The sequence below is a fragment of the Dendrobium catenatum genome, unplaced genomic scaffold (assembly GCF_001605985.2).
Source record: "Dendrobium catenatum unplaced genomic scaffold, ASM160598v2 fragScaff_scaffold_627, whole genome shotgun sequence".
In the NCBI taxonomy this organism is placed as follows: Eukaryota; Viridiplantae; Streptophyta; class Magnoliopsida; order Asparagales; family Orchidaceae; genus Dendrobium; species Dendrobium catenatum.
This window is the reverse complement of record NW_021319089.1, coordinates 856,282-876,590: the sequence shown is the minus strand read 5'-3', so window position 1 is coordinate 876,590 and position 20,309 is coordinate 856,282. Positions and strand designations below refer to the sequence as shown.

Genomic DNA, 20,309 nt, shown 5'->3' with positions numbered 1-20,309 from the left:
GCCTTCTTCGTAGTGTCGGCGCCGGGCACGCGATTCAGCTAGCTGGGACTGGCGACGGCAGCGCGGCGAAAGCGCGCAACGGCGGCAGCGGGGACGGCATGCGCACACGAAGGCGAAGCGCGGGCTGCGCCCGGCACGCGGCATGGCGAAGCGGGCAGCTCGGGCTGGGCAGGCGGACGCGGGCAGCGGGCAGCTCGGGCTGGGGCAGCGGCACCGGCGGAAATTTCAAATTTTTTTAAATTAAACGGGTTGTCGGGTTGACCCGGCAACCCTCCGGGTCAACCCGACCGAACCCGTTTTAATCAAACATATCAAATTTACGAACCCGAACCCGGACCCGTCAAACGGGTCGGGTTCAACCCGGATTTTTCGGGTCGGGTCAAAAGTTGACACCACCTAACTTCAACTCACAAAGAACTATGTCTGGTCAAAAAATATCACTAAGATTCATTTCTCAAACAGTCTCTTGTCAGCGAGAATGTGGCACGTGTACTCTAAAAGGCGATTTTGCTGCCAAAATGACACTGCAGGTAAACGGTTATGACCGAGGCTCTTTTGAATCGAGAGGCTTGCCACCAAATGACGCTAATAAATTACGGTCATGGCCAAAGCCCCGTATGCTCTCCAATGGCACTAAATCCTTGAGATATGAGTCAATAGATATAACTGATAAGGCACAAAAGCCCTCTATCATCTAAGATGGATTCAAATTTGTCCCCCAGATAAATACTCATCCCAAGTCTACAAAGAAACCCTGGACGAAGCAACTGATGGTTGCCAACAAGGATCCTTCTGTTCAGGTTGAGTCAACTACCTCCTCTGACTAAGTAGACCATGGACCACGATAGTCCGGGATAACGGAACCATGAGGTCTTGATCGGGCTCATCATCATCCCCCCCCCCACCATCCGCTTTAATGTGCAAGATGGTGTAAGTGTTTAAATTTTAAATATCAAATTTTTCAAATACGAACCCAAGATGCTACTATATCGCTAGAATATCACATATCTCTATGTATCTAATTGATAACTAGCCTTAATCGAGAAGTTTCTCTCTCGTTATCGGGAAGGGTAATTGATGTGAAACGTATGCATGGAAACAGAAACTGCTTGAGGAGTTCAATATAAGATTGTTAAAGCTTTGCTAGTTATAGATTAATGTTCACCCAAATAAGTTCTTCGAATATCAAGTCGAAATTAAGTAAGGCATGTGGTTACAACTAGATTAATGAGGACAATATCAAATTTGACAACATAGAAATAGATGTAATGTTATGGGAGAAGAGAACAATAATCACACAATTAACAAATAGAACTTTTCACCTTGGTCTCTCACTCCTAATCTTGTTGGTCGTCACTTTTAATGGAAGGAAGATTGAGAGCCAAGCGAGCGATGCAAAACTAGGAAGACAAATGGCGCAGCAAAGTGTAGTTCCGTTAAATGGTAGCTTGTGGCGGATAGTCCATGGATACTAGTGAGCATCCCAACGTCTTAATAACGTTCTTCCTTGATCATTCAAAGATCGAAGCCGTGGTCGATGTCGTAGGATCGGCCGTCATGTGATGTGAAGACTCTCTTCTTGACCCCTTGAGATGCTTGCTTAAGAGAAAGGCTTCCAAGAAAACAAAAAAAAAAAAAAACTGAATCTGAAATAATTTCAGTTTTGGAAAGAGGGGAGGATTAATTTGAATGAATTCTAAAAATAAATTCCACATAGGGGGGATTGATGGGGGGCGGCATATAAGGGAAAGATTTGGGCTGATTTAGTGAGTTCTATTATTGTGATTAGGAGAGAGAAAGATCGGCCAATGAAAGGTGGTCGGGTCCACATAGAGTAGAAAAGGAGAATTTTTGGAGTAAAGAGGGTGGGGCCCAAAAGTTTAAGTAGATAAATGAAATAAATCTGAATTGTTATTTCAGATTTTAATTAAGTATTTTAAGTAAATTCAAGATTCCTTAATATATGAAAGGGAAATAAATATTTTGAATTTCATTTGACTTTAATTTCATTATGGGCTCGCTTAATGAAGGGGCACCAATTTAAGGAAAGTGTTTAATCAATTGGGTTTGAAATTCAAGATGGCTAATGGATTCAAGATGGGGTAAGGCGGCGGTAAGGGGGGCTGCTGGCTAAGGCCGGCGGGGGCCGGCGCTGGCCCGGCAGGAGGTGGTCTGCGGCGACTGAGCTGGCGGCGGAAGATGGAGGCAGGGTGGCTGGCGTGCTTTGAGTTACTTTGGCGTGGGCGGCGGTCAAGAGCAAGGGAAAAAGGAAGAGAGGAATTTTCAAGGCTTCGATGACTACGATTATTTAACCTCGCTTGTCTCCAACGTTGATTTTTCCCCACAAGATTAGATAATTCGAGAAACTAAGAACTCAACAAAGAGATCTAAGTATCTTCCAAGCGAACTAGAACTTCAACAAAGAGATCTAGTCTTACATCCGGCGAACTCACTAAGAGATCTTGGAGGAGAACTCACAAAGAGAATAAGTAGTAACATTTCATTTCATCCAAACTAAACTATTACAATGAGAAAGGGCCATATATATAGGCCATCAAATGACAAAGAAAATAAAAGACAAAATGCCCCTTGGCTACAATACGACTAAATACACATAAGGGCAAAAACGAAAAAACATAAAATCAAATAAACTACTAATATAAATACTCAAATAAAACTCAAATGATCGTGGCCGCGATCTCACCCGCGTCTCCTGATGGGTACTGTGTCGAAAATCTCTGACGATGTCCTCAATCCAGTAATTAATAACAGGGAACATAGCACCTATAGAAAACCATAAACACATATCTTAAATTTCCTTCGCAAAATGAGAGCAAAATCTTTGGGTAGAACTTTATCTGCAAAACCCAATCTGCCTTGTGAAATTTGCACTCAAAACTTAACTCGTTAAAACTCCCTCGAACGTGGAGGAAGCCATGGGCCGTTGAATTTTTGGAGCCCATAGGGACGGGCGCTTGCCAATTGGGTCCACTCAGCTGGATCAAAACGACAGCCGATGGGCTTCGGGGGAACAAATTGACTCAGGTGTGTCTTCGACTCGGCACCGAATGAAATGATTGTGAGGCTTTCTAGTTTTTCTATTATAATTATAATTATTATTACCATAATGACATTAAAAAATAATATACAAATAAATTCTCCCTTCACTAGCTTCCTTCACTTGTTGTTTCAAACAACAAAGAACAGATCTATGAAAAACGGTCAGGATCGAGCATAGTCACACGAGCCAAACAGATGGGAATGAGGAATAGGGTTCGCTTGCAGATTCACGACAACAACATGTGGCTTGTGGCTACAAGAGGTGATCGAGCTGAACGCGGGCCGCATAACCTGCGAGTTGTTGAGGACGGGCGGATCGTGTACAATAAGGTAGGGACTAGCAGTCGGTTTCAGGTCTGCAGGACGGTAAGGAGGAAGTGGGCGGCCTTGGTCGGGACTAGTGCGTTTGGAGCAGTTGCATCTCAGCTTGTAAGCCTTCTGTGTGACAGGAGGAGAAGATTGGGGATAGTGGGGGTCGGAGTCGAAGTCGGGAGGCTGCAAGCAGGCTTGGGGTTTCATAATGTCCTGAAATCGAGAGCAAGGAGTCGAGTGTCTGGGAAGTTTTGCATCGTGTCCTCCAAAATGAGAGAGGAAATTCAGGAGTTATGTAAAGGAAGGTACATCATCTGGGAGAGGATGTGGGTAATGGATTGTTGGGTGAGTGGAAGTTGGTTGGTTTAGAAGTCAACAATTATTTAAGTGATATAGTATATATTATATTTAATCATATTTACGAGATAAGAACTTGAGGAATTAGATAGTGAGCATCAAATGATTGTAGAAGTGATATGCTAACAAAGGAACAATATTATATCAAATGATGAATGCACATGTAATAGATTTTTTTGGCTTTTAATTTATTGAATAATTTTTTTGGGTTAAATGGCCTTCCCAATGTACTTGGGAGTCCATTATTAATGAAAATATTTATGAATAATTATTTTGATATTATTTATAGTTAATTAATATAATTATAAAATTCAGTCCAACCGTTATATTCCGCATCTTGATAATATTAGCTCTCATGTGGTCATGAAATAAGGAAATGATAATTTAATAGTTGTTTTAATACCAATACCCTGATAATACAGGACATTTATTTTGGAAATAAATGTGAGCTCGCGACCCATCATGATACGAACCGAAATATCAAGTTTAATCATATTTCTTAGATGAAAGATAAATTCATCTTCTCCTTTAGTGAAAACATAATGCAGCTATCCAACATTAGGAGTCATTAATAACTCAGATACAACAACAACAACAACAAACAACATCAAGCTTTATCCCACTACGTGGGGTCGGCTACATGAATCCATTGTTCTCTCTTTTGTGTCCTATTAAAAGGCACAAAATTCTCGTTTAAATCTATAAAGAAAGGATCATTCTAATATTTCTAACCAGTCTTTTTAGGTCCTAGTCCACTACCTTCTACACAAGTCAAATCTAATACCTCTACTACTCTTAACTGGGTCGTCGGTAAGGCGCCTTTTTAATGTGACAAACCATCTAAGGCGACTCTCTCTACTTATCTTCTAACAGAGCTACTCCAACCTTTTCGACGTATATGCTCATTCGTATCCTATCTCTAAGGGTTAAAGCCACTCTATAGCCATCCTAAGCATTCCTCATCTCTGCCACACTAACTTAGTAAATATGCTTCTCTTTTAATGGCAACATTCGACAAGTCGAGTAATTGGGTCGGGTCAACCCGGCAACCCAGCCAGGTCGGGTCAACCCGGCCGGGTCGGGTCCGGGTTGAAATGTCCGACCCGTTTGCCAAAACGGGTCGGGTCCGGGTTGACCCGTTTAGATCCGGGTCGGGTCGGGTTCGACCCGAACCCGACGGGTTGACCCAAATTGACACCCTTAGTTGAAGTGATATTTAAATTTTCTACCTCGATAAATTGTTGCAGATGGTGGATGAGTTTTTCTTTAAGTGTTTTGATGGTTAATTTCGATTTTAAATATTTTAGATTTGATATTTTCTTGGAGTTTTTGGGTTTCATGGGCATTTTTGGGAGGCATATAACATATTTGAATCTAACCCCTCCAGTTGAGATTTGTGTTCAACACAGCCCTCATCGTGGTACATGAGGTCATTTTAAAATATTTGTATTTTATGGAAGTTTGAGGACATTTAAAAAAATATGATTCCCTTTGGTTGAGATAAACATTTAACATGGCCATCATCAGGGTTTTTATTGGTGATTTCACTTGTTGATTGAACCTTATCAACTATATCTACTTGCTGATAGAGGATCGGATTTTTTTATTGGTTTTATGTTTTTATTGGTGAATTTTCTTAGTTATAGGCCTTGAAGGCCTAATATGAACATATAAAACCAAAAATCCCGGTCGATGCTGCGGCCGTATATTTGTTCATTGGTTCAAGTCGGGTCGACTCCCATTCTATCAAGGAGAAGGATTGGACTTGAACTTAAGTTCATTTCTTGACTAGAATTACTAGAACTTTCATCATTACTAGAATTTTCATCATATACTTTATATGAAGAAATATTATAAAATTTAGACATAAAAATTGTTCTTTCTAAGGGTTAGCAAGATAGATTTGATTCCTTACGATACCGCGACTTCTTTTCCTTTTGTAAATAACCTAAATAAACCAAGATTTTCACAAATTATAAATAACTCCTAGTTTAGAAATCCAATTTACAACAAATCTCAAATTAAATTTTACCTCAGTTAAATTATTCCTCATTCAAGTTTTTTTATTCCAACACGTGAATCGAACACAATAAAACTTTTGTGCCTAATTTCCTCTTCCTTCTTTCCTTTCTTTTCTTCCCCATTTCTTTTCTCCTTTCTCTTTTATTTTCCTTTTTTGGTTGCTACAATAATGCTTTTACAGTAATTTTGCTCTACTACCTTCGCCACAGTGCCACTAGTAGCCTCCTCGCCCACAGTTGCTGCTTCTGCCCTCTTCTGTTTGAGTAAGGAGAAGAAGGGCGTAAGGGGTTATATGTATTTAATTATACAATTTAGTTAAATATTCTACCGACTAGATCGCCTCAATCACCCCAAAAAAATCTATTTCTACAGTACATTAATAGATGTACAATAAAATTAAATTAAAACTTAAGAGAAATGCAATTATGCATAGAAATCAATTTACGTTGATCATTTCTATATGTTCTAATGTATCATAATGATTGAAATGAAGCATAGAATGAAATAAAAATGATTTCACTAAAGTTTGGAATGAACAAAAAATGGGTATAATTTTTTTGGGAATATTTAAGCTTATGAGAATTTTAGGTATTATAACTATCCTGCTCCATGGCTGAACTTGGTCGATCTCCATAGATGATGAATCAGATTGAACTACACCTTCGATATTCCCTCTAGCGGTAAGGGATGGATTCAAACTATCATTGTGCATCGACGTAGCTGGATTTGAACTTCCTTAATGCTTCGATGTAGCAGCAATGTAGTGGTTAAGGTCTCGTCCAAAAACCTTCTTTGAAGAGGATCGAGTGATGTGAAACTACTAGGAGTTACGGTTAGAAATAAAAAGAGAATTGTTTTAAGTTTTGCTCTTATAAATTTATTTTGATCTTGCAAGAGAGAATTAAGAATTAGAAAAATTTAACTTGCTTAGGCCAAAGATTAGCAATAGAGAAATTAACCAAGGCTGTTCATTCAAATTTCAAGGAGATTTAAATGCAAAGTACAATCAACAAAATCCAATACTTAGCAATGAGAATTTCACCTCAAGGCCTTCTCGCTCAACTATTTGTAGGCTTTAGCGGAGAAAGATGAGCCAAATAATGAGAGATATTACCACTACGAAGATGGCGCCGATGAACTTTGTTGGTGGAGAGGTAGCCTACTGAGAAGGACGCAGTGGGTGGCCGACGAGGCTCCAATCGTAGCTTGAGAAACGTCGGTTGATGATGCTTGCAAGAATAGGGACGACTCGCTCCAAATATTCTTCAACAGTAGTTTCGTCTTCAAATCCCACGTCAAAGCACGGAGATCTTAGGATGTTGATGCTTCCGTCGGCGTTGAATACAAGACCCCACTCAAGCTCCGGATCCGCCATGCGTCATTCAAACGGAGATGGAAGACGTTGCCTTTGTTCCCTCTTGGACTCTTGATTCAAGAGACGGAAGAGAGAGGGTGGGGGACGGCGGGATTCCAAGGGAGAAGGGTGGCTGGCGGGTGTAGGGAGGAACAAGGCTTGAAAACAATTTAGGTTTAGATGACTTGTATTAGGGAATTAATCAAAATCTGAAGTAATTTCAGTTTTGATTAAGTTGGAGGGAAAATTGACTTGAATTTGAAATTTCAAATCAAGCAATTAAGACATTAAGTGGGGGTCAATGAGGGGAAACCAATGAAAGGGGCTGGCGGTCTATAGAGGGAGGGAAGAGGTTTAAAAACTTAAAACTGAAAGTTGATTTCAGTTTTAAGTAATTTAGGAGGGAAAATTATTTGGAGTCAATTTCTAATTCAAGTGGAATCAATGCCTTAATGGGGCATTAATGGGGCTCCACCAAAGATGTGGTCGGCGGCTTCTAGAGGGGGGAAATTGGCGTGGGAGCAAGTAAATGGTTTCCAAATTTGGTTCATGAGGTTTAAGAAGGATTAAAACAAAATCCGTTTGAATTTGAATTTCGTCATGAAAACGGATTTAAAACTTTTCTAATTTGAAATTCCAAAATTGGAAAGATTTTGAAATTCAAATTTTGAATTTTCAAAATTTGAATTCGAGGGGAATGGGAGATGAGGTCGTTGGTTGAAAGGTTCACGGACGGATGGGGTGTTGGGGTGGCCGGCGGCCAAGAGGAAGCTAAGGCCGGCAGGTTGGGGGAGAAGGAAGGGGGATCGAATGTTGGGGATAGACCACGAGCCACAGACTCTTCCAATGACTGGTGGGTATTGCTTTGCGCCCTTCATTGGGCTCTCGTTCTCCTCTCTAACTCTCCACAAGAAGAAGAAGAAGACAAGATATTCAAAACAAATTTTCACTCATAATATTCATTAACCTCAAAACAATACATGAGACCACTATATATAGGTCTCAACTCATACAAAGAGAAAATACCAAATTGCCCTCTGGGCTACAATGATAAAATAACTCCCCACAGGGGTAAAAATGAAAAGACAGTAAATAAAACAAGATAATAATAAAAATACATCATGACATCTAAATCAAAAATAGAGGCGCTGAATCGTGGCCGTCGATCTGCGGTTTCGCCGGCGATAAACATGTTGGTAGCGTCTGTCGATGTCCTCATCATCGAGTCTCTCTATTTCATTTTTCCTGAACGACCTCGCTGTCCTTCCCGTGAGTGTGCTATTGCCATCACCACCTGAAAAATCCTCAACGCTAGTCTTGTTTGAGTGTGGAGGTGAACTCTGGTCACCTCCTCTCATGGGTTTCTCTCCCTACAAGCACTCTTCAAGAGAAAAAGAAAAGGAGTGAAATGAGAGCTTCTTTTATCAATATACACATGCAAACACTCTTATATGCATCATTTTATTTGCATACTTCTTAGCATGCATTACCTTTTTATGAGAAAATATTATGTAATATGATAAAAACATTTATAGCATAGAGTGGGAACAGGTACTTTATTTATTTCAGTATGATAAATTGTTTTGCATTGAAATAGATAAATTAATGTAAACTATTTGTAGTTATGGCTTGATAACAATAAATCATCTCATATAAATAAATGAACAAGTAAGTATTTATATGGTCTGATAGTAATAAATTATCTCATATAAATAAATGAACAAATAAACTCACATTTGCCTTGCACAATTTGATCTTCCAAGTAATCATTAAATGTCAGCTGCCTTAGCTTAATACCTATTTTAATATTTGTAATTACAAATAAGATATTTATAATGGCTAACTTTAATTCTTCTTTAGTCATGTAAACCTTTTTCATTCCTTGCTTAACTTGTTTCAACATGCATAATCTATCACTATTATTAGTGATATAGGTTATTAACATGTCAATTTTCTTCAAGCAAATTATTCTTTTATTTGATCACCTCAATTTATGGCATACTTGTCAACTGTTAATGGTTCACCATAATACAAAGTTCCCCATGGCACCATAACGCATAACAAATGGCACGACGCACGCCATTTTACATATGATGCATGTATTAAATAATTGTAAACACAAATAGATATTAATATGAAGTGCTATTAAATGGAAAATTAAATCATCATTATAATAAAATCATTAAACTTGAAGTTTAAGTTTAAGTAATCAACATCCCAACCATTTAAAATTGAAAACATTGTAATAATTTTTTCTAAGTCTATTTGTTCTGTCAGAAATTAAACTTGTCTTTCTGAAAGTTATCATCATCATCAAATGCTAAATATGACTCATTTCCTTCATGTGCATCTTCTCCTAATTCATAATCCTCCTTATTTTCCACAAAAAATACATGTCATGTAATTATTATCATATTTATTTGCAATATTACATAATTTTATACATTTTTTTTTATTTGAACTATATATGACATTCATTCGAATGCCTGTGAGGAAGTAGATATGTGAACTTTTTAGCTTCGTTTTAAATATGTGAGTGACATTGTGAATAATAAATAAATATATGTTGCATCAATTATTTTGATAAACATAAAAGATATTTCATAAATAAATTCTGCCATCTTTTTTAGAAATTAAGGTACATTTATATGTAATGATGGTACTATTAAGTTAATAAAAAATGATAAAATTAATAAATATAAATATAAATATTAATCTTAAATTTAAAATAAAAAAATAGTGACCACCATGTTTTGCGCCATGCACTATTGCCTCTATATGGCTCAAATAGCATGTGTCATTCTGAACATGTGCTTTACGCCAAGCAAATGGCACCAAGGATGCTCCGTTCCATGTTGATTTTGCATCATTGACATACATGATTTATGATCGGATTACATTTATGATGTCTTTAAATAAACTTTACTATAGAACATCAAACTATAATATAACATGACCATAAGACCTTGACCATGTCTCTGCGGGATAAGTGTCAAACAAAGTTTTCTTTTATTTTCTCGTCAATAATTCAGCAAATTTCATGTAGGAATCACGTTTGAAATATTGGTAGATGCTTCCCTCATTGATGAAAAGTTGCAATGACATTTCATCAATGAGGGAAGCATTTACCAATAGTGGGAAAAAAGTTGTCTGCTAGTAGTTTTTTTTTTTTAAATGTAGTTGAGTTGGAAAAGGTTGTGCTTGAAACATCTTGTTATGTTTTGTCTTTCCCATGATTATACATTAGTCATGGGAGAGTAGAATATATTGCTTTCTGTGTAGGACTAATTTGCAAACTCATTCAATAATGAAGCTAAGTGTTTTCTTACTTTCAAATGGAACTATTTATGTCTTCATTTTTTTTTCTTTACCTTCATGAAAAAAATAATTGTACTAAAAGCATATGAAAATAATAAATATTCCGCACATATTAGATCATTTTAAGTACCTTTTTTTAAAGTTTAGTATTGTTGTAGTTCTGGCTATAGTGAGACTTTCTTTTCTGTCAAAAATTTAATAGATTCTTTTATTGCTATATATCCTCTCCAAATTTTGATATATGACTTTTTTTAGGCCTGGGGATGGATGGAATGGAAAGAAGGAAACATAAATATTGCTAGAGAGCTCTATCAAAGGGCTCTATCAATTGACTTAGAGAGTGCAAGTGCTGCCCGTTGCCTTCAGGTACTTATATTGTTGAGTTTGGTTTGTGATTATGCTTGCTGCTAAAAATTTGACAAATAAGAGCATTATGATGTCATGATAGTTGTTGTGGGATGATACTTGTTTCATACTACAAATGTTAAGAGTAGATTGAATGGATGTTGTCAAATGTTGTTGCATTTCCTTCCTGAATGCCATGCACCGACAAAACTCTTCTAACTTGCTAACATTTGCTACCTGTAAAAGGATTATGATACTCGTTTTAACTAATTAAAGCTACAAATGGCTAGGTCTTCTTATATTAAGAGAGCTTTTTTTCGAATTCCTTTTTAATTTTTAGCATTATACCAAAGGTCTTCTCATATTAAGAGTCTTGACTATAATTTAGCAAAGATGACTGCATCACATTCGTCCCGTGATGATTATTGTGCCATATTGGCTTTGAAAGCTATGAAGATGTGATTAATTAAAGCATCCTTTAGGTGTTTGTAGCTTTCTTGGAGGATGGTTAATTTCATGACAATACGGTAAGCTTTGTTTATATTGAGGAGTGTTGAAAGTGTTAAATATGGTCTGACGTAAAGAGTACTGATGCACCATCATGTCCTCTTTTGGTTCCATGCATTTATGAATTGATGATGATCAACATTGTTTTGATCATACTAGCAATTGTGTGAAGAACCCACTCTACAATGGCTTGTTGATTGTTGGTAGGAATGGGTGACCTTTTGTGGAAGTGTAACAGCCCAAAATATTTTCTTTTGAATATGCCAAAGAGAGAAATTAAAAAAACTTTGAAGAAACAAAACTCGAATCACGCATGTAAATATGATATAGAAACATATGGAAATAATAAACACAATCACACGTATAAGAAAACTAGCATTACATTGTTTGGTCAAGAATAACATTCTTAAAGCAATGAGGCACAAATAATGAACCTTCAATATATGAAGGATCACAAAATGAGAGAAATATTAAGAAAAATCAAATCAATTGAGAACTCACCATATAAGGAATAATCTTTATCAAGAGAAAGCCAAAGAAGAAGAAGAATTCTTGTCACCACGCCTCTAAGATAGAAACAAGGAGTAGTGAACTTTACCTTTGTTCCATGCTGCGAGGAAATCTTTATTCCTCTCTCTCAATCATTCGCCTTCTTTATAAGTTATCGAAAATCAAGAGGCCTCACTTTTGATTTTGAAATTCTTCCAAGAAGAAATCCATAAACCCCCAATCCTTTCAATCCTTGCTTCTAGCCTGATCCCAATATTATAAAATTCCATCCTGTTTAGGGATCCTGAGAAGAATTAGGGCTAGAAGGAAATATTTAGAGAATTTCTTAGATTTGATATAATCCTAAAAATTTCTTCTCTTTCTCTGCCTTTCACTTTAAAAATATATATATATATATATATAACTCTTCACATCTCCAAGGTTAAATTGGATAGCCAAGTATGCTCTAAGCTTAACTCATCAAAACCTCCTCACATAAACCTCTTAAGGGCATTAGTAGTTGCAAAATCTAATCAAGCCTAGATATTACCTAAACTTGAGGACTGGATTAACTTGGTAAGCATTTCAATAGGATTTTTCTATGTGCAGATCTTGTGAACAAAAGCCTCATCATCTTTAGCATTATTTCTTATGAATTGTACACCCTAATAAAAAAAAAAACTCTATTTTGTTTTCTTGGTGCAAACTCATTTTCAACTAAGCAGCTCGAAGAAATAGCTTTTTTGTTAGATTTAAAAACTGTAATACTCTATGCCTTTATAGTAGATAACTGTAGGTTTAAGACAAACCTTTCAACTAATGGCATATCAAGAGAGTTTGACTATGTTAAACGTGATGCATGGAAACAAGAACTGCTTGGAGATTTTAATATAAGATTTTAAAGCTTTGCTAGTTATAGAATTAATGCTTACCCAAGTTAAGTTTTCAGAATTATCAAGTTGAAATTAAGTAAGGCATGCGGTTATAACTAGATTAACGGGACAATATCAAATAATATCAAATTGACAACATAAAATTAGAGAGTAATGCTATGGGGAGAAACAATAATCCACAATTAACAAATAGAACTTTTTTACTTTGGGTCTCTTACTCACTCTCTTGTTGGTGGCACTTTTAATGGAGGAAGATTGAGAGCAACCGAGCGATGCCACTAGGAGACAAATGGCGCATAAAAGCGTAGTCCGTTGGAGCTGTAGCCGGTGGCGGGTAGTCCATGGGATGACTAGTGAGCATCCAACGTCTTATCGAAACTTCCTTGATGGCTATGGTGGGGGCTAAGAGGCAAATGCAGGGAATCTGAAATAAAATTCAGATTATAGTGATTTAGGAGAGGGATTTAATTTGAATTTCAAATTAATCCAAGGAGGGAGAGGGGCGGCAATGGGGAGAAGATTTGGGCTGAATTTTGAATTAATTAGGAAAGTCATTAAAGGATGAAATTCAAACTAGCAAAGGGAAACCAAATGGGGGCCGGCGGTATGGATCCAGGGTGGCCGGCGGAAGAAGGGCTGGTGGTGGCCGGCGGGTGGCCGGATGGAGGATTGGCCGGCGGGAGGGGTCCTGCAGGTCGGCGGGATGGGGTGCTGGGTTGGTCGGCGGGAGGCTGGCCGGCGGTTTGGCTAGGGGAAAGGGGCGGCGGCAAGGATCCAAGGAGAGGAAGAAGTATGGAAAATATAAGGATCCAAGGAGTGAATTCCAATTTTCCACAAGTGCTTCAATCCGAATCTCCACGATGATGATTTGACCAAGAGAAATAAAGGAAAATAGTAGAACGAGAAAAACCTAGAACTCACAAAGAGATCTAGCTTCTCCTACGAACTCACTAAGAGATCGTGGAGGTTTGCACTCACAAAGAGAACACAAAGCAAATATTTTCATTCATCAAAACTAATCATACATAGGAAAATGGCCATATATATAGGCCTCCAAATGACAAAGAAAACAAAAGACTAAAATGCCCCTTGGGCTACAATAACGACTAAATACCCATAAGGGCAAAAACGGAAATACATAAAAGTCAAATAAACTACTACATAAATGACTCAAAATAAAACTCATGATCGTGGCCGTCGATCTCCGGCGTCTCCTGATGGTACATGTGTCGAAATCTCTGACGATGTCCTCATCAACCCCTCTACTATGGTTGTGGTCCATTGTCTTGATTACCTTCCACCATCTACTTCCTGAAAAGTAGATGGCTCTTGATTAACAATTGATTCCACAACATTCATAGAATTAATAATCACATGAGAATGATTGAAATCTTTATAAACACATCTTTAATATGCTCCAATATGCTTTTTTGGCATATGAGAAGAATTACTTTGTTTTGTTGTGGTGATGTCACATCTTTCCAAGGTCAGGACACAATAGGTTGTTGTGGTGAGCTATTAAACTGTACATGATCAACCTTAAATCTATTTTCTTTCCACTTTTTTGATCTCCTCCAAAATCACCAATCTGTATAAAATTCTGTCAAAGCACGTCTATCTCATTGAACTTGACATTCCTATTGATATATAATCCTCATGCTTGCTATCAACATACCAATGCTGTATCTATTAATCTTATTTGCATATCCATGGAATATGCACTTTTGAGCTCTAACGTAGAACTTACTCTTTGACATAACCATAGGCAAGAGAACTAATGAACCTTATAACTAAATATTTTTTAGGATTACATGAACACACATCCTCATGAGTTCTTAGCTCAATAGTAGCAGATAAATATTTGCTCGTTAAGTAGTATATCATATTAAAAATCTATGCCTAAAAGTACTTGTTCAAACTACATTAGATAATGTATTGCTGACCCACTCTATGAGGGCCTTATTCATTATTTTTGTCATCAATTCTAATGAGATGCACCCACTACAATCTTATGTGACAAAATGCTTTCAAACTCAATAGAATAGAATTTTAAGCTGTTGTCAATCCTTAATCTCTTATTTTTATTGCCTAGGTTTTTCTTTGCTTGTGCCTTCAACTTCTTGAATGCCATTAGAACATCACTCTTCTTCTTGCACATGGGAATTCATATCTTTCTTGAGAAATCACATGTGATGGTAAGCATGTATAGATAAGCAAACCCAAGCTAAATTTGGTCGATGCAAGGTCTATGTTATGACCCGACCAAGAGGCTCAATATGTCAAGGAAAGAACAGGTAGTTGGATGGAGTTTTTTTCTTAAAATTTTATTTACTTATATTAACTAATAACCAATTGCTTTCAATATGTCAAAAAACCCACCAAAATCACAATATTTTTTTAAAAAAATAAGCATAGTGATTTCAAAGTAAATATCTCTCTTTTATGGAGGCACAAATATGACATGGGTTCTCTTCTTACACTCATTTAGTTATTGATATCTTATCTCAAAAAAAATTAATTAGAACAATGATCAACTATCATAACTTAGTGGAGATATATCATGTCCTTAAATTGTAATAGCATGAAGGATATTAGAAAATAATGTGCATGCTTTTCATATTAAATAAATTGGTATGAATTATTTGGTAATGCCTTTTATTTGAAGATGACAATGCAAAAGTTTTAAAACAGTTCTTATACATAATCATATCATATCATATGTGTGTCTTTTTCATATAGTACAACTGTCACAGATGCACCATCTAAATTCTACTATTTAAGGTAGCTTTTATTTTCATTTTCTTTTCTAAATTTATCTTTTTAAGCATGTAGGTATGCATCCCTAATAAGTATATTTACAAGGTGAACTCCAATCTACATGTACATGCAAGCACTTATATATAGTTCATTTTATTTACATTTTCCATATCATTAAATAATTTTCTATAATACCCATTGTACGGTATAATTAATTAAAATATGATATGATAACTATCACCGATTACAACATGACAATGTTTGCTACGTTATAGATTAATCATGATTGAATTTGAAATAACAATTAATTGAATAAATATCAATATCTTTTAATGCATTTGATTCAGAATAAGCATTATTATTAATATAAATTAAGAACATATGTAGCTAAACCTTTGATGACTTGCTTTCTTAATCCTTAAATCTACCTCCCTGAGTTGAATATCTGTGATAATACATGCAAGGATATTCGTATTAAATATCTTATTTAAACTATGCATTATTTCTTCTAAAACTGATATCATCAATTAATATATTTTTTTATTTTATTACAAAATGTAAATTATACTTAATTTAATTATTTTATTTTTTTTAAGTGCATAACTCATAATCAATTTTTATAAATCATTAATTTAGTGCTTAGCTTATCCTTACAATGAGTTTATTAGCCATTTTTATTTCAAATATTCATCACAAGTAAATTTAACAATTAATTATTACTTTAATAATTCCTATGTTCATTATGTTCTCTACATTCCTGCGAATTAACTATCCAATATCCTATCATAAAATTTTCATCATCATTAAATTAAAATAAATTAAATATTTCTATTTTAAATGCATACTTCAAATAGTCCTTTTTTTTCCTTTTTTTCAAAATGAATGATACCTTCTCTTGTTTTACTCTCTTTACCCACACACATATACAATTAAACTTATTTGTCTTTTATATTTGAATAAACTTGAGTTTTAATAAAATTTTAATTCTTCTACAAATCTGCTATATAACTTTTTTTTTTTAATTCCATTATTTTTTTCAAGTGTAAAACTAAAATATAGGGTTTATTATATGTGATGTGAAACCAAGTGCATGGAACAAGAACTGCTTGGGGATTTTAATATAAGATTGTTAAAGCTTTGCTAGTTATAGAATTAATGCTTACCCAGATTAAGTTTTCGGAATTATCAAGTCGAAATTAAGTAAGGCATGTAGTTACAACTAGATTAACGGGACAATATCAAATTGACATCATAGAATTAGATAGTAATGTTATGGAGAGAAACAATAATCCACAATTAACAAATAGAACTTGTCACCTTGGGTCTCTCACTCACTCTCTTTTTGGTGGCACTTTTAATGGAGGAAGATTGAGAGCAACCGAGCGATGCCACTAGGAGACAAATGGCACACAAAGTGTAGTCTGTTGGAGTGGTAGCCGGTGGCGGGTAGCCCATGGGATGACTAGTGAACATCTAACGTCTTATCCTTTCTTCCTTGATCATCAAAGATGAAGCCGTGGTCGATGTCGGGATCGGCCGTCCATGGATGTGGAGAACTCTCTTCTTGAGCCCTTGAGCCGACCACTTGTTGAAGCAAAAGAGGAGAAGAGGGGGGGAGTCGGCTATGGTGGGGCTAAGAGGCAAATGCAAGAAATCTGAAATAAAATTCAGATTTTTGGGGGTGCATAGGAGAGGGATTTAATTTGAATTTCAAATCAATCGAAGGAGGGAGAGAGGGGCGGCAATGGGGAGAAGATTTGGGCTGAATTTGTGGAGCTATTAAGGCGATTAGGAGAGAGAGAGGAGGCCATTAAGGGGTCGGCCACATGAGGAGGAAAGAGGGGGTGAGTTTTGAATAAGTGGGGACCACCAATTTAATTTCAGATTTTTACAAAGATCTGAAATAAATTTTCAGTTTTCTTAAGGAGAAAAAATTTCCATTTAGGAGGGCAATCAATTTAAACAATTTGAATTTCAAATTCGAAATTGAAAATCAATTAAATTGATGGCGTAAATTGAGGAGCTAAATTAGGAAACAATCAATGGCTCATGAAGATATAGAATTTCAAAATTTGAAACTCCATGGAAGGGGCGGCCGGCGGCTAGAGGAAGGGCAAGGGGCTGGTGGGCTGGCCGGCGGCTACTGTCCGACGGGTTGGGCTGGCCGGCGGGTTGGGGCTGCAAGCCGGCGGCCTGGGCGGTCCAGAGATTTCTAGGGAGGGGAGATTGTAAGGAGAATTTTAGGGATCCAAAGATTGAAATTCCAACTTCCCACAAGAGGCTCCAATTTAAATTTTCACAACGACGATGAGACCAAGAGAAATGAAACAGAATAGTAGAACAAGAAAGAACCTAGAACTCACAAAGAGATCTAGCTTCTCCTACGAACTCACTAAGAGATCGAGGAGGTTTGCACTCACAAAGAGAACAAGAAATGTAAATTTTCATTCATTCAAAACTACTATTACATAAGAAAAGGGCCATATATATAGACCTCAAAATGACAAAGAAAACAAAAGAATAAAATGCACCTTGGGCTACAATAGCAACCAAATACCCATAAGGGAAAGAGCGGAAAAAAACTGAAAATAAAATAAACTACTACATGAAATGACTCAAAATAAAACTCATGATCGCAACCGTCGATCTCCGGCGTCTCCTGATGGTATATGTGTCGAAATCGCTGACGATGTCCTTGTCAATATGTAAACTAGAATAAAAGTCTAAATGAAAATTGATTAATAATAAAAACCTTAATGTTGGTCTATCCCTTTTTTCTTCTTTTAAGAACGCACTTGTTCTGCCTCTCGCGCCTACGCTCTTCCTCTCTAGGTTGTCTGCTTATTTTATTCTCCTTTTTTACGGCTTCTTCATTCAATCTCTCACTCTTGCTTTTTTCGTTCACTCAAGCCTGCTTTTCTGCTCTTCTCCCGATTTCTCTTCATTGCTCTCCCATCCTCCCTCTCGCTTTCCCTCTTTCGTTTAGCTCCCTTTGTCCCTATGTGCTATTTATAAGAGCCGAACCGTGGAGTGTCATTCGCTAAAAACCCCTGTCACCAGTCTATTTATTTATTTAAATAAATGGGGTATTATGATCTTCCTCTCTTACAAAAATTTTGCTCTAAATTGATAAATTTTTGGTCTTTACACTCAAAATGGTAAAAGTTACTCAACTCAAGTTAAACCAAATGAAAGCATGCAAGGATAGGCCACTAAGTAATATAGGCTCAGCCTAGCCAACCCATAGGGACTTGACCTGAGGATCCGAGCAAAATTTTGCCCATCCAAGCATTGCATGAATTACTATCTACGGTTGATGCTTCGAATCAAAAGTTGTTTGATTAGTTAATGATTTTGTACTGTCTGTTGATATTTACTAGTTAAAAACTTGCTTTAAAGATGCCTTCTACGGGGATACCATTATCTATTTTGCTTCATTAGTGTATTCTGATGTTTCTGTTAGTTTGACACATCAAGTGTTAAAATTGTAGAGTTGAAGAGCGTGACAATTTCGTAACGTATCATTGATGTTTTTCTGTAAATACCGTGCTATCATTTGAGGCAAACACCGAGCAAAAGAGTTTTTCTTCTACTTCAGCAGTTTGGCCTTTTATCTCATTCAGCTTATGTGAAGAATGCTGTTTTTTTAATTTTGTTTACTTTACTATTAGCATAATTTAAAATTAAGTCTTATATGAGCGCAAGTTTTTTTTGTTTTGGTCACCACGTGGAGAAATTCTTTGGCTATTCAAGGTTCAAAGCGGATGTCTACCTTGAGAAACATTATTTGAAATATTCTAATCTTCTCTCTTGAAAACTTTCAGGCTTGGGGTGTTTTAGAACAGAGGGCTGGAAATTTATCCGCAGCAAGAAGGTTGTTTAGATCTTCACTAAACATAAATTCTCAGAGTTATGTGACATGGATGACTTGGGCTGCATTGGAGGAGGAGCATGGAAATGCTGTACGGGCCGAAGAAATAAGAAATTTATATTTTCAGCAGGTTAGTTCTGCAAAGTATGCTTTTATTGAAAAATTTCAAAAAACTTCTGGGAAATTATTAGCTAAGTCTATGACATTGAATTTGATTCTAACATGTTGTCAGTGTTATTTGGATGCCTTTCACTACTCTTATATGATTGGAGTCTTGCCTTTCACTACTCTTCTATGATTGGAGTCTTTAGTATTGTTGCATTTGCATATTTGCATTCCTAGTTTTGTAACTTCATATTTGTTTGTTTATTTTCCCTTAATTTTTCTTTTAAATTCATCAACATTTAAATTGTATGGGGTAGAATTCTTGAAGAGGCGAAGAGTTAAAAGAGGACAACTCATATTATTCTAATACATTTTCATGAGTTGTACTTAATATTTAGAAAAAAAATTCTATTTTTTCTCCTCAAGGAGGACTTGATGCTCCTTTCATTAAAATGGTATTTTGAATATCTCTCTTGGACCGTCCATCACTTTGCTTTTCATGTTATTTTGGACTTCATACACAAGCAGCATCTAGAAGTAGCTGGTTAGTCAATGCATAAACAAATTTGAATATACTCAGCTAAGTTTTTCTTGTTGATGTTTAAAACTATTTTAAGCTTTATTTGTCTGTGCCACATTCTTGTGAATATTCTTCGTGTTCCAATTGCTAGATTGTTAGGATAATGTATATACCAACCGTCCCGTCTAGGGCCAGTTTGGGTTTATAGGAGGCGGGCTAGTCCCGCCTCCCCAATGCTTGTCGCCCACAATAGTGGGTCCCACTATTCCAATTGAGTTCAAATTAGAAAAGGAGTGGTCGGCTAGGGCTTTGGAGGGGAAATTGATTTAGAAAGTTTATGTATTAAATAGCATGAGGTGTTTTAGGGTGAGGGTTATGCTTGATTTGTTTCTCTGGTAG

The 20,309-nt window shown here is 36.4% G+C and overlaps 1 protein-coding gene across 1 annotated transcript in view; it reads left to right on the top strand.

Moving 5' to 3' along the window:
• The window catches only part of LOC110112675 (protein high chlorophyll fluorescent 107), a 43,916-nt gene that overhangs the window by 20,010 nt on the left and 3,597 nt on the right, over nt 1-20,309 (top strand). Inside the window, exons 6-7 of the mRNA XM_020844976.2 lie at nt 10,679-10,789; nt 19,239-19,415. Coding sequence (XP_020700635.1) covers nt 10,679-10,789; nt 19,239-19,415 — 288 coding nt within the window. The remainder of the gene's footprint in view (nt 1-10,678; nt 10,790-19,238; nt 19,416-20,309) is intronic.